This window comes from Glycine soja, chromosome 6 (genome assembly GCF_004193775.1).
Source record: "Glycine soja cultivar W05 chromosome 6, ASM419377v2, whole genome shotgun sequence".
Classification (NCBI taxonomy): Eukaryota; Viridiplantae; Streptophyta; class Magnoliopsida; order Fabales; family Fabaceae; genus Glycine; species Glycine soja.
This window is the reverse complement of record NC_041007.1, coordinates 47,302,775-47,318,503: the sequence shown is the minus strand read 5'-3', so window position 1 is coordinate 47,318,503 and position 15,729 is coordinate 47,302,775. Positions and strand designations below refer to the sequence as shown.

The following is a 15,729-nucleotide window of genomic DNA, read 5'->3' as shown; positions in this document are numbered from 1 at the left end:
CGGTGGAAAGATATGATTGGAGCGAATTTAAATTCGTTGTGTCCCATTCAGTTGTTCTCTAACAATCTTAAAAGGATCGTTGGCAATGGGGATCATACTCATTTTTGGTATGAGTGGTGCGTGGGGGAAAAGCCACTAAAGGATAAATTCCTGCGACTTTTCCAAGTGTCAGTAAACAAATTAAGATGCTTTTGTATGAGTTTGGCAGATGGAAAGGCCAAAATTTTGTGCGCTCACTTCAGTGGAGACGCCCACTGTTTGCGAGGGAAGAGAATTTAGAGCAAGAACTTTATTGTATACTAATCCTTTATTGTGTTCATGAAGGGAGGGACCCTCGGAGCACCCTTTGGTGCTTTTTGTAGAGAGGGTTTTTTTGGGATAATGATTCAAGGCTTAACATATGGAGTATAGTGTCTTATTTTGTAATCCCCTTTCATACTTTTATATATATATAATTTGTCTTAAAAAAACATGCTCCAGTACCTTCAAAAGATCTCCATGTCCTTGGATTTGCTTTTCCTGATTTATATTATGTTCAATTTTTTTATTTTTTATTTGATGTAAAATTTTATCTTATATTTATACTCTAATAATTTTAAATTTTTTTATTTCTATAAAATATAACTTCTTAAACAAGCTATAAAATGTTTATTAACAAAAATAAATAAATAATTTTTTTTATCCTTAATATATACGTGACCTTTGTCTTTCATTTCTGATAAATTTTCCTTCATATCTTCTCCCTGACATTTGAACAGTTTTATTTTAGATTCCTGTCCTTCGTCATTGTCAGTCCAATTCAGTCATTGACATGTGATTTGTGGCTACTCCACCAATATTTGTTTCAAAATCAAATTAAAAATTATTTTTTTCTCTCCTATTTCATCCTTCTTTTTCTTTTTCACCTCTCCCTTCAACCCTCTTCTCTTTCTTCCACCGTCGGATGTTGGAGTATCCATTGGAAGCCTCTTCACAATTTCATGTTGCCTTGTTTGAAGTACGGAAGTCAGTGCCACCTTCACTGCACCAAACTCCCTTCTAACTCCTTTGTCGACGCTTTCGATCTTCACCACCGCACGAATTTGAGTTGTTATTGCCGCCACAGCTTACTAATGCCGACACACAAACACACCTCGCAATTCCTCGTCGGTGATGAGGGGATCGACGCCGTCAGGGAAAAGCTCATGCTTGATCTCAAGACCGAGGCCAATAAGATGAAGGATGCGACACAATTCTCGGCAAGGAGGTCACAAAATACAATAATGATGTCGAGATGAACGAGACGCCACCACTGCTAGCAGAGGAAGAGGTATTTCCCCAATTATTGGAGTGAGGACGTGGAATTTGCGGACGCGACATGCTCTAGTGGCCGGAGACGAGTGAGGACTGACGAGAGGAAGGGCGGTGGCAAGGGGTTGTCGTTATCACCATTGAGGATGAAGTTACCGAAATTGAGAAGGTTGTTGTTGAGGTTTTAAAAAAGGATCTAGTTTTGGGTTTTGTTTTGGATTGCGTGTGAATTAACGGTTGGGTTTGATTTTAGACAAAGGTAGCCTTGAGATTGGGGAAAGGTGTTTAATGAAATGATTGAGAAAAGTTTATTTATTTTTTTATTTTAAATGATTTTGGTAGTTTTTGACCTTCAGAAAATTTAAATTTGATTTTGAAACAAAACGATTTTTAAATCGCCACGAATGGCATCAGCGAGATCTAAAACAAAACTTTTCAAATATCAGGAAATAAATGCGAAGGAAAAATTTATTAGGGATCAAACGCAAAATTCAGGTATATATCAAAGATCAAAATCATATTTAGGCCTCAATTTTTTTAAGATATTTTTCTGTTATTTTCCTATTTGAACTCATGTTTTCAAGAATAAATGACGATTGCATGCAATGGTGGATGCGAAAGTCAAAATGAACTACAAAATGTGAAAGAGAAAGGTGAAAAAATATAAGGGATATGAAATAGAATTAAGGGGATATGGTGATGATTATGCTAATAATTTGCATGCAACATGAGATATAATTTAAAATTTCTAAGTACTTTCAGGGATCAAAATGACAATACATAGTTAAGGGATCAAAATGTCAGTAAGTGATTAAGATCAGGAATCAAAATGACAGTATGTAATTAAGTTCAAGGACAAAATATCAATAAACGATTAAGTTCATAGACTAAAATGATAACAACTTATTTAGTTCAGAGACTAAATTAAAAAATCAACTTTTAGTCACATGGATAACACATGATAATCACATGAATGACAAGTGACAGTTATAATCTTTTATGTCATCGCTAAGGTGACAGAAGAGAGTCAATGGCAGGTAGGATCAATCTATCACATTTTTTGCACATTTAAGGAATAAATTTAAATTTTTAATCTTTGAGGAATAAATCCGACATTGCCAGCTACCAAAATGAAGATTTGTTCTTTTTTCTATTTTACTACCTAAAAACTTTTCATGTTTAATTTTAGAACCTGTTGTTAGTCAAAGTCTGTTAAGTGATGACTATTCACCGTCCTACAACAGAATGTGCTTTTACATGCATGACACAAAAAGCACAATGTCCTGAGTTCACACACCAATACTACCATATACATAATATAATGGAGTCTAACTCAATTGGTTGAGTAGTGTGTGTGAGTGTTGTAAACCCCCTAGTACCGTGTTTAATTTCTACGGATAAAAAAAACAAATACATAATATAGCATTTCTCATTCAAATGCCAATATATAAAGCATCTATAATTATAGTCAACCTTCCTTTAGGCTAAACAGATGGTCCGCATAAATTCTGATAGTTAAGATACACTAACTATCCAACCCAAGTACATTTTGTTTTGACTATATCAGGATACAAAAACAAACTTCCTGCAAGAAGTGAAAAAGTTGATAACAACAGAAAAAAGAAAGAGGTCCACATCCAGAGAAGGGGAAGGAAAACCCAAGGCTGCATAGGCAAACAATAGACCCAAAGTGCTTAAAACACCAACAAAAAGATGTGTCAAGGCCTGAAGCCAACACTAGGGCAATGTTTAAAAACTGGGAGGAAAAATAACTTGAGCTAAGAAACTCAGGTTACATCCATCCTCCCAATGACTACAATGAGCCAGAGGAGAGCTTCCCCCATTCATCTTGGAAGGAGTGTAGTGAAAATTAAAAAGAAAGGTGCTGATATTTTTCGGTGCCGTTGACTTGAGTTAAACCAACAATTTTATTTGCATAGTATGCTTGTGATTCTTTTCTTTCACTGGTCCCTTTTCACAAATAATATCTGTGAGTTAGGATGATGCTGATGAAGATTATTCTTCAAGGTTGTGTTTGAGTCCTCATCTGATCCCGAGTTAAGCCGTAACTGTATTCAAAACTAACATCAGTTGTTGCAGAACAATTACACATTTCATATATTAAGTACCAACCATACACTATGCTGAACACAAAAAAATTAATGTTATAGCATCCATGGGATCATAACTTGAAGAAAATACTTGTAAAATGCCAGTTATCACTCTTTTAATTCAGCCTATTAAAATCTTTTCACTTTGTTACATGTGCTACCATTGCTCACCATTTACCCTGGAACAACAACACAAACAATCCTGCTTTAGAGGCTCTCTATATAAAGCAACACAAACTTCTTACAAGTTACAAACCACCACTCTTTGCCACATCATCATAAGTTTACCACCGACCACTTTGCATTCATACAGTTACTTTCCTTGTCCATTTCCTCATCTCCATTCCTTTTTATATGTTTCATTTTCTGAATTGACAAGTATTCAATATTTGACATTATGCAATTTTATAATTTCGAATTATGTTTAGGTCTTTCTCTCACAACATAGGTATCAAGAGGAAAAATACTGGTTCATAGGACGAACCTCATATTTTTTTAGCAATGATGCCAACACTGAGGCAACAAGTTGGATGATGAATTTCTGTCCAATGCAAGCACGTGTACCAGATCCAAAAGGAAGAAATGCTGCATTTTCATTTGGATCATTTAGTACACATGAACTGACTCCTGTAATAGAAAGGTCTTCAGTAGAACCTGCAAGAGTTCGATATCAAAAGGTTAGAGATAGATGAGCAAAAAAATTTATCCCCTACCACCTACAGAGAGCATATAATAGAAGTTCTAAATATGAAGGCTTAATATCATACTGGCCACACTAGTCAATTCTCATTCCAAATTAGACAGATTTTTTTCTTTCTAGCATGGCCCAACCAAATAGGAAGAGGCAATGGAGAGGTGAGATGACAAAAGCTACTCAAACACGAAAACTAAAAAATTTCTGTATAGGGGATAAGCTAGAATTTACTAACATAGGCATTAGCAAGAGGAAATGTCATCATTTTCTTTCTCCAAACATAGTATAGAAGAATGTATTCCAACATAACTCATGCAGATTGGAAATATATGCTGGCAAAACAAATAGAAGCTCAGCCCAAGCCTACATTAAATATGTATTTATACATGTGTGTGTGTGTGTTTGTTTGTAATCCAACACAAGTCAGAAAAGTAAAACTACTGCAAAAATATTAAAGGAAGTAAAAGTCATAAGAAAATTAAATAAACGAACGGTACAAAGTATTGTAATGCACAGTTAGGGTGTTAGGATCCAATTGCACATTATGGGACTAGTCCCACAATGGAAGTATGGGATTCTAGTGTGAAGTTTATAAGGTCTTGGGCTCTCCAACTACAACAACTAGATCTTGTGCTGTGGTTCTCGTAAGGTTCTTATCAGCGTGAGTGGTGACACTGACACACTGCAGTATTCACCATGGACTAGTCAAAGAGCAAGTGCACAGCTAGCCCACATGGGTGCTAGGACTACAAAGCATGGTGGGGTGCTATGATAGGGACTTGGAAATTATGTTTTGCCCAAGTCCCACATCAATTAGTATGGGGTGCTCAGTGGAGTACTTAACCTAGCTTTTAAAGAAGGGCTCCCCAAGTGTTTGGGTGCTTATCATGTTCTCCCAAGGTTCTTGGGTAACATTGAGGGGGCATTGAAAAGTGATAAAAAAAGGTATCACAAAGGGACAATTTATCATGGTCTATTGCTCTGGCCTGCAGCTAACCTTTCACAACTTTCTTTACAGATCTTTTGTGATTTTTGGCCCCTCAATTCTGTATCCATTATGGACAGATGGACTCAATCTCATCTTAGAAGGTCCAGTCAATTATTTGTTATATAATATTTAAGAAAATACAATTTTCTCTCTCTCTCTCTCTCTAGTTTTGTTTCTCTTTCCATTTTTTTCCTTGTTTTATCTATGATTCTTGATTGCTAATATACAAAATGAGTTTTTGAAGCATCGAGGCTCGTACCTGATCCTTTTGTACCCGTTGACAAAAAATGGTAAGGATTAAAATCACTTGCATCACTCCCCCAACTAGAGTCATCCTTGTGTACCAATTCGACAGGTACAACCAGTACAGCTCCAGCAGGTATGGTTAAACCAGTTGCAAAGCACAAGTCTGACATAAGGACGAACATTAATGATTACAAATGAAAACAGGAGTATGGATAGAAATTTTTTAAGGCAATCCTAAACTAGATTTTAATCCATTAAGAATAACTATCAAAAATAATTATTCCAAAACATGCGCGTAAATCATACTGGTATTGCCTTAAATTACCACAACCTTCCTCTCAAACTAGCCCTATTTAATGGATCGTAGGAACTAGAATATTCAAATTTAATATGTCTTTTGAAATCATGCATAAGCACATGTATGCAGTGCCCACAGCTAAACAGAAAACTTGCAAAGATTACAAATCAGTTAGATTTTCTACACAAGAAACTCAGCCTGAAATAAATTATTTCATATAATGCACAGTAAAGTACACCCATGCTTTCTTAAGCAGCAATATCTCACCATGTTTCAAAGAACACCTCTGCAGCATTGGACCAGTGGGCAGAAGGCGTGCAGATTCATAAATTGTAGCCAATAACAAAGGCATCCTATAAACATCTTCATGCTCATATTTTGATGGGTTTCTTCCTACAATGCTAATCTCCGAATAAACCTGCAAAAGAATGCAAAATAAGTAACAGGCTTCCTTGGAAAACATCAAGAATTGCATTCAGTCAAATAAAAAATATAAAACAGCATTTGATATTGAAAATCATACAGTAAACACACCTTTGAGCATATAAATGAAATGAAATCCTATTCTGACAGAAACGTGGTTTTTCTTCAAAAAGATACTACAATAAAAATGATATTGTATTTACAACAATGTAGTTAAGAAATTTCATCTCAAAAACGAAAGTGAGAAAATGTAACTTCTGCCATGGAAAAAGCATATGCATATAGCAGACAGAGCCACAGACAAATGTCATATAAGAGGTACAGAGCAAGTGCACATTTCCTAACAAAGAATGTCCTTTCTAAAGGATCAGAAAATATTCTAATTATTTAAACAAATTCACCTTAAACAGTACTCTTATCAAGCAGATTGTAAAACCAAAGTGTACTCCTGGTTTTAACTTTATACATAAACAGATACACTAAATATACATCATCATTTAAGAAGATTCATTATAGGAATTAGACTCTTGGTTTTGTTAATTGGAGAACAAACTAAAATAAAATGATTAACAATAAAGTGCAATTACAAATTGCATACAGTGGAGACAGAATGAACAGATTGAAACCTTATCCTGTATTTCCAGATGCATGACAAGCCTAGTCAATACATTGGTGATTAAAGCAGATGTAGTTTGACATCCATGAAATATCACACGCATGATGTTCCCACAAGGTTCTTCTTTACCATCTTGATGATCCTTAAGATCACGAAAGAAAAAGTAATCTTGGAAGTCATCATCAGAACAGCACTGTGCACCATCTGCTGACTTCGTTTCTTTGTTGGAACTTTCATTTCGTACATCTTGGTCAGTTTGGCCAAATAGTTTGCAGCCTTTTCTAAAATGTTGAAGGATGTCTTGAGTTAAGCATTTCAACTTTGTGCATAAGCATTGATACCTCCAAAATTCATGTCTCCAAAAAGGAGTTACATTATAGGAGGCCCAAAAGCAAGCATCTTTAGCAATCATCATAAACAGTTCCTCATATATTGCAGCCTTTGGCGAAGCCAAGAAGCCATCTCCAAAGAATGTGGCTCCCATTATTGTGAAAGCCATATGCTGAGAAACCAACCTAGAATTGATACCTCGTTTGGTTCTGATGTTTTCTATTTTATCTGTTATGAAGTCTGCAACCTTCATAGGAATCACATCGTCACTCTTCAACAATCTTTCATGTAATTCATTTGCCAATAGTTCCCTTCTCTTTTGCACCTAAAGACAATTTAAATGATATTCCAATATGCAGTAGTCAGAACTCAGAATGAGAACATGATACATAAAAACAACAGGATCAGTAATTTCTGCAGACATTTGAGATGCATAATAAAAATATATGAACAGAAGAGTAGTTTGATCAGAACTAAGAATATCTCAAAAGTCAAAACAGAATGACCCATGCATATTAAGATTGTGGAACAAATCACATAGTTCATTTCATAACTCCAATCAGAAACACAAAAGTTCACATGTCACCTTTTCAAAGGAAGGGGCAAAGAGGCTTGATTCCCCAAAGGCAAGATGAAACACTTTTCCGGTAAAAGGCAACTTATCCTTGGCCTTTATAAGCATCTCTTGAATTAGTGCTGGATCCGTAACGGACACCAACAGCTGAGTAGGACCTAACCACAGCTTAACAATAGGTCCATACTTTTGATGGGATTCTGACAACACGTCTGGAAATCAAAAGGCCTATGTAATTAGTCTAAAAAATTTGCATCCAGCCATAATATTATTCATTACTCAGCCAAAAGCAAATCACTACATGTGCAAAACCACAAAATTGGCATTATTACACAATCAATTTAATCTAGAATCTAGAATAATACCCCTCATGAGCATAAAAAAAGAAAGAAAGCAATATTAAGTGTTCTTTAAACTCTTATGTCATATTTTTACTTCATTGATGACTTCTTATTAACAAAAGGTTATTTGGTGTGGAAGGAATAAGAAGGAATTCATCTCTTTCCATGTATAACTTTATAACCAACCCACCCACTCAACCAATTCGAAACCAAAAAGGTATGCATTTCATGAAACACTTTTAATCCACAACAAATTCCCAAAAGAAAATTAACAGAAAACTGACATCAACAACCAAACAGCTCATGAACCAGCATAACACAAGACCCCAAATCACCATAATAAGACCCAATAACTTACAAAATCCAGATTTATAGACTACCCCGAAATTCACTTCTCTAGAACTCAAAAAACTGATTCTTTCTTATAATAACTACAAAAAGATCACGACCAGCATAACACAAGATGGATCATTCAAAATAGAATAAATAAAAGAAATGATTACGAAAAACGCACCAGTGAAGGTGAAATTTTGCCGGGAAAAAAGCTTGCAGTGTCCAAAGAAAGAGGGAGAGGGTGGCCCAGGAATGGTTTTGGCCCTATGCCACAGCCTAAAGAGATTGAAGAGTCTTCTGAGCAAAAGGGTGGTGACAGCAACGAGACATAGCCACAGAAACGCATTGAACTCTCTTGTGGCAAAGTCCCTTAGAAGTTCAGAGGGAGTGTGAACACAAGAGGAGGATCTTCCTCGGGAGTGGAGAAAGTGAAGAACACCCAACACAGAGGTTGGAAGAGAAGAGTTAGCTGCAGCAGCAGCACACGCGATGATGTCGTTCATAATCGTTTTCTTGCGTGTCAGAATGGGAGAAGAGAAAGAGTGAGGATTTTGGTAGTTATGTTATGAGTTTATGACCAATCAATGATGATGATTATGATGGTGTTGGTTCTGTTCTGATTGTTTTTTAACTAATTATCTTAATTAAAATCTTTCTGGTATTTCACATGTTTTTATCTTCTTATTATCTATTAAATTAATCTTTGTTCTAATTACATTTCATTAGAGTGAAAAAAAGAAAAGAAAAAAGTGAAATAAAATAAAATTTTAATTTAAAATAAAGTATAAAAATATAAATCTTATATTATTTTATTTTTCTCTTTATCTTAATTAAATTCCTTCACTTTCTGATTTTCTGATAAGATCCTAACACTTATTTCACAAGTTTCTATATTTCGATTATCTATCGAATTAATCTTTATTCTAAAGTTTAATTACATTTAATTAGAGTGAAAAAAAATAAAATTTTAAATTAAAATAAAATAAATATAAATCTTTATTAATTTATTTTTCTTTTTTTCATTCTCTTTTCCTTTCATAAACAGACATTTAATTATACTTAAAATTGATTACCTTTTTAAAAAATATTTTGGTTAAGAAACAAATTCACATTTTCTAATGCCAAATTCAAGATGTGTTGGGATGAACCACAACTCGTTGGATTTCTCTGACTTTGTTTGTGTGCAGACGACGTTGTTGTCATTGTTGGACTTCCGCTTTGTCGTGTTGTGTGTGTGGGGACTTCGGAGGATGAGAAAGTTGAGGTGGCGATGCGAGGGGTCACGTGGGTGAGGAGAAGTCGTCTCAGTTATGATGTCATGGATTTTAATAATTCAACTAGTATATTATATTAAACTAAAAATAAAATATATTTTAGTTTTTATATTTTTATTGAATTTTATTTTAACTTTTTATGTGTACATATTATATAATTTGGTCTCTAAATTTTATAAAAAAAATATATTTTTAATCCTCCCTCACTCCCTAAGCAATTATTACATTAAATTAATGATATTATATGTTTTTATTTCTTATATATTTGTTGAATTTTATTTTTAATTTTTGAACAATTATGTAATTTATTCGTTGAATTTTATTAAAAAATATATATATTTTTAATCCTTCCTCACTCCCTAAGTTCTTCTTGATTTTTAACTTTAGTCTGCAATAAGGACTAATAACAAATTTCTTATTAAGCCCAAAAATTAAATTATACAATATTAAATTTTGGAACTAAAAAAAAAATTCAATAAAATATATAAGGTTAAAAATATCTTATCCTTTAATTATTTATCAAAATTAAAAAAAAAATTCATATTTTCATCTTTACATTGTTATCTTAAATAATCTTTAGAAATATTAAAAGACAACTATTTTAGGATTTGAAATTTTAAAAATTAAAATTAGAATAATTGACTTCTTAAAAAGATGTTTTGACTTAAAAATATATATTCACAGGTACTATGTGAACTTTTTTGATTCATAGGTAATATGTGAACTAAAGAAAAATCATATAAAATATAATTTTTAAAGTAATTATTATATATATTAACAAATTTATAAGTATATTTTAAGTAAAATAGTGATAATAACTACACTTTATGTCATTTTCACATTGATAACAGTATTTAAAGAATCATTATGGCAGAACAGTGGCCGCCAATAGAACCAAATCATTTGTTTTATTACATTCAATTTTAAAAATCTTACTTTTATTTTTTATATTTTTAAAAAAAAATATTTTGATTATTTTTTCAGATTTTCGATAGAGTGAATTTAGAGATTGTGTACAATTGACTGAATTTAAGGATGGATTGCGATAGAGTGAAGTTGTTCGTAGAGGGCATTTCTTGTGACACCATCGAAGTACGGCGGCAGATCGTGGCAGTCCCCGACGGCAACTCGTCGGAGATCCGGTGTCGAACTTGAACCTTCTTCTTTTCCTAAAAGAACGTTGCCTTTGATGGTAATCTCGTAAACGAATTTTTCTTCCTTCAAAGGTTTTGTGAAGATTTATGTTTCATGGAAGACTAAACCATGCCAATGCAAATCCTCTAAAGTAACATTGTGCAGTATGTGATAAAGTAATAAGATTATTAATCAATATAAGACTTGTACAATGAATCTAACCAAACTAGATAATTTATTTAGTACCCATAATTATTTCAATTCATTTATTTTTATTCTTTTGTTTCTCTTTTCTTGTTCCCCTCGTGCATCATACCAAGACTATAAAACAAAGTTCAACAGAATTGCATCAACGCAACCATATGTACTCCTAACTAATGCGTGATTGCCCTAATATTAATAGATTTCACAAAATGACTGGAACCAAAGAAAAGTAGTAACTAATACATCTTAAAATGAGTCTATCTTTCTTATAATTAGTTTGGACAATAAAAGAATACTTAGAGTATCAAATTTTATGCATAATTGTGGCCGAAAGAATTAACTCGCAGTCAAATACTGGGACATGTATCAGGGAAGTTATAAATGGATATCAGGTGAATGGGTGATTTTATGCAAATGTTGTGAAACTGGAATCGGATGGGAAGGGATAAAGTGGAATTAGCAATGGATGGGTTTCTTAAGGGTGCACGGGTGCTGTGAATAAGGACCATATATGCTGTGTGTGAAAACATTAGTGATCATGAATTAATATTGTATGAAATTTATGTAACAGCTTTACAATCATTGGTTGATGAAGGAATTTGGTGCAGGGGACTCGAGGAATTCAGTGTAATATTCGGTGAATGAATTTGGAAGGACCAATGACAAAGGAAGGTCTCGGTTTATATGCATTGAAGGCAGGAAGTTATAGGTGGGGATATACTGGCACATTAGATGCTACGTGGGATACATGGGTTGGAATTATTTTATGTCTTGTCTGGTGTTCTTTAATGCATTGGTTAAAAATTAAAAAGAGAATTTTTTTTATTAAAATGTGTAAATTATATTTTTTTCCTAATTTCTTTATGTTCTTTTATAATTTCTACAATTTTTTTAATTTTTTAATCAATACTTTAAAGAGATTAATTAGCCCACTCTTATTTGTTTTTGGTAGATGACTTATGAGTTGTTTTCTTGTTGATGTCTTTTCTCTCTTATATCTGGTTTTATTTTGTAGGTAGTGGGATCATTTTGCATGTTTAGTTATTCTTACTTTCTCTTTTTTTGAGATAATTAATTAATAGTTATTTTATATAAGAGTATTTATTGATATGAATGAATTCGATGATCCAAGTCAAATCAATTAAATTGATTTGGACTTTTTCCTACTCGAGTCCAACTTAAACTAAATCAATTTAACTCATAACAATTGGTTCGAGTATTGAAATGAAAATTTTTAAATTTTAATCAACCAAAACCAAGTTGAATATATATATATATATATATATATATATATATATATATATATATATATATATATATATATATATATTATTTTTTTAATGATAAAATTACTTATATTTTTATGACATTTCACCAAGATTCACTTTAACACTTTTTTTTTCTTGCTCACGTAATCCTAAAAGTGTATCGCTCCAACGCTCATAGGGTCACTTCATCACAATGATTATTAATGCAATTGAGTCTCTTTTGAACCTTCACCCAGTTGACAATGATAATACAACTTTAACCTTTAGACCTCCTCATCATGAATTTGATTAATTTGGTGTATGTCATAGGATTATCGGTTAATTTTTTAATAAAATTATTATTTTATATTTTTTTAAACTATTTTTTTTATTATTTTTTATCAGATATTCAATGATATTAACCAAACCAATTTGTTCAACATCAATTTAATTTGATTTGAGTCACGTAAAGAAAATCTAAAATTTGATTCAAACCGAACCAATTAAAATTAATAGATCCAAATTTATTTTTTTCCAAACACAAATTAACAAGTTGATCCATGAATACTCATAATTTTATAGCAACTGGTCACTTATTCTTTTGTAAAAGGATTCTAGGTACCCTGGGTACTAAATATATATCTTTATTTGCTGGAAAAAAAAGTTAATTAAAAATATAAGTAGATTAAGAAATATGTTCATGAAAAACGAGTTAGACATTAAATGAAATGACGTGACTATTTATATATGTAGTAGTATCTATTAAAATTACGTGTCCATTCATATAATGAAGATACACAGAATTGAATATAATAAAAGTGACTTCGTTCAAGGCACAAGGTAGAATAATGTTCTTATTCAATAAATATCATTTGAAATGATGTGATGCTTGGTAGAGACATCAAATAAATTGATCAATATTTACGAATAGACACAAAACGTCCTTAAACGGAAAATTCTTTATACAGAAGACATATTCATCATAAATATTCAATTACTATTCCATTTTTTCGATACACTTATAAAGTACTACTCTATATCTTAGTTCTGTGAGGGAATTAATGTATCTTGTTAATTGTACGTGATCTGATTCAATACAAGCGAAAAAAGTTGTGATTTAACTTTAAGAAAATGGCATCAACAATAATTTGTATGTGAAAATAATATTTCATATACTACCCAATTGAAAAAGACGGTGCATTAAAAAATAGAACAAAGTCAATTTTTTCAAAAAGAAAAAAATCATTGACAATTTTAAAGATATGGTGGTAAAATATTCAACAAAATAATTTATGAGCCCGAGAAACAAGCAATTTTTTTTTAAAAAAAAAGTTACTATCTAGTAAAACTTTTAAGTAATTGGTGCACAAGATCGACTATTGTCCTAAAGATGCTTATAAATTTGCATGAGAAAAGACACTTTTGTCTCTTAATTTGTTCCTCTAGTATAATTTTGTCCTATTGAATTTTCCTAATTACTAGTTTTTAATGAGACAACATATGATAACACATTAAAGTATGATGTGCTTTTTTTTCACTAGGTTTTTCCCCGCAAAATTTGTTCCAATAAAAGTTTAGTGATACACATTCTCAAAAAATATGGACCTCTCCAAGGACACTTCATACATTAACCACGTGCGATCTTTGAGTTTCAATTTTATATCTATAAGTAGGATATATCAATCATATGGAGAATGAGAACAAAAACTCAATTTTTTGTTATTCTTGTTTTCTATTTTCTCTTGTTTGCACCAAAGAATACCACCACCTATGGAAGAGATCCTAAGTTAGTGAGTCTCAAGAAAAGTCCCTCATAAATTGTTTCTCTAATGTGAAAACTTTTCTATTTTTTTTCTTCTTATTTTACAACTTTTTTTTGTCTACACTAGAGGTATCCTCAATCGGAAACAAGTATGTTCGAGCCTTATAAAATTATTATGATTAAACTCTCTCTCTAAATATTTAACACAACCGCATACACAAGACTTGAATCCAGGATCTTTGGTTAAGTTGAAACAATTCAACACCAATTGACTTATGTGTTTGATGATTCTTCTTCTACATTTTTAAAGATTTATTCTTTCAAACAAATTTAATGTTACTCTCCAACAATATTATGGTGACAAAAAATAAAATAAAACGTCTATCTAAATTTAATTTTTATGCATTATTAATGTCAAAATTTTATACTATCCTCAAAAAAACATACTATCAATTAATTGGAATTATTTTAAATATTAACTTTCAAAAATAATTATCACAAAAATCAATCCGTTAATATTATATATCAAATAATAGTAAAAGAAATTTAACACCGCCAGTTGAATCTAATTAAATTATATTTATTTTTTACCCAATTTCTTCAAGTAACCCCACACCAATAACTATAAATGTTAGTTCAAAAACAACTTTTTCAATTGCCATCCAAAGTCACAAATGAATAGTAGTCTTATAAATAAATAAAACATCAAGAAAATAAGTTTTTTAATGATTGTGATATTGTCCTTGCGATCACCATTCCATTCTATTTTCTTGCTTTATGACAAGAATTTTAATATTCCTTCTCCCAGCAGAATTTGTTTTTTCAATACATTATGTTATTGTTTGAGTTTCAGAGAAATAAATTTTCTTTACCTAATTTTAGGTTCAGAATCTACGTCCAGCCTTGGACAATCCCCTTGTTAGAGTGTTTTGCTTTCATCTCTTGTATATGCTTTTCTGTTTTTATTAATGAATCTAAGGTGAGAGTTGGGTACCCACATAGTTATGATGTGATTCCCTTAGTTGGGTACCAACTGTCATTCTCACGGGTTGGAAGTGTTGCAAACTTGCAATTAATCTTTTACACACAAGTTTCAAAATTCTCAAAGGAAGAATATCACTTATGTAATTGATGAAACGCGTGGCATTGATTCTCAATATATCTATATATTGTCACAATTAATGGTATTTTTTTTATAATGATGATATTGATGTAGAATTTACTATTAAAAAAATTAATTAATCACTTTTAATAAAAAAAAATTAATTAATATTTTTATTCACAAATCTTAAACTTAAAATCTTCCTTAAAAAGATCAAATTCTATATCAATTAGATCTATAATTTATTGATAATCAAATATATATATATATATATATATATATATATATATATATATATATATATATGAGGCATCAGATCGATGCACTAAGACTAGATTCATAGCAATGTACAATGGTATATCATATCATAAAAAGTTCAAACCATTATCAGCCCTAGTGGGATCTGAATCAGGGCGTCAGCTTCCATTAAAAAGGGAAAGTTGTAGAAAATTCAAAAATTACTCGGGCAATTACTATGCGAAAAAAGATAGAGATAAACTTCATGATTAATCTTTTTTGTAAATTAATTAGTTCGAAGTGATTGGTTGGGCTGCCATGTGATTCTTTCATTCATATTTCTTGTAAATATGGCTAGCATATTTTGGAACATGTCTTGTGCGCCAAATATGCCATTATTAATAAATTCTTTTTGCATTCCAAAAAAAAAAAACAAATCAGTTCGAAGTGCTACAAAATTAAATAAAGCTAATTATTAGGAACAAAACTACAATGCAGTAGTAAAAAAGAGAAAAAAAAAAAAAA

The 15,729-nt window shown here is 31.6% G+C and overlaps 1 protein-coding gene across 1 annotated transcript; it reads right to left on the bottom strand.

Moving 5' to 3' along the window:
- Positions 1-2,701: 2,701 nt before the first annotated feature.
- Positions 2,702-8,811, bottom strand: LOC114417359 (cytochrome P450 78A5-like). Its single transcript, XM_028382531.1, has 7 exons — positions 8,426-8,811; positions 7,583-7,782; positions 6,677-7,321; positions 5,895-6,045; positions 5,343-5,492; positions 3,886-4,055; positions 2,702-3,359 (listed from the first exon to the last, which is right to left on the bottom strand). The coding sequence occupies exons 1-7, from the start codon at positions 8,745-8,747 to the stop codon at positions 3,252-3,254; spliced, it is 1,746 nt and encodes a 581-aa protein (XP_028238332.1). The 5' UTR covers positions 8,748-8,811; the 3' UTR covers positions 2,702-3,251.
- Between the last annotated feature and the right edge of the window lie 6,918 nt (positions 8,812-15,729).

Coding starts and splice junctions, on each gene's coding strand:
- LOC114417359 (XM_028382531.1), bottom strand. CDS start 8,747: ATGAACGACATCATCGCGTGTGCTGCTGCTGCAGCTAACTCTTCTCTT. Junction 7,322..7,582: donor TTGCCCCTTCCTTTGAAAAG/GTGACATGTGAA, acceptor AATTGTCTTTAG/GTGCAAAAGAGAAGGGAACT. Junction 6,046..6,676: donor ATCTGGAAATACAGGATAAG/GTTTCAATCTGT, acceptor ATTCTTTTGCAG/GTTTATTCGGAGATTAGCAT.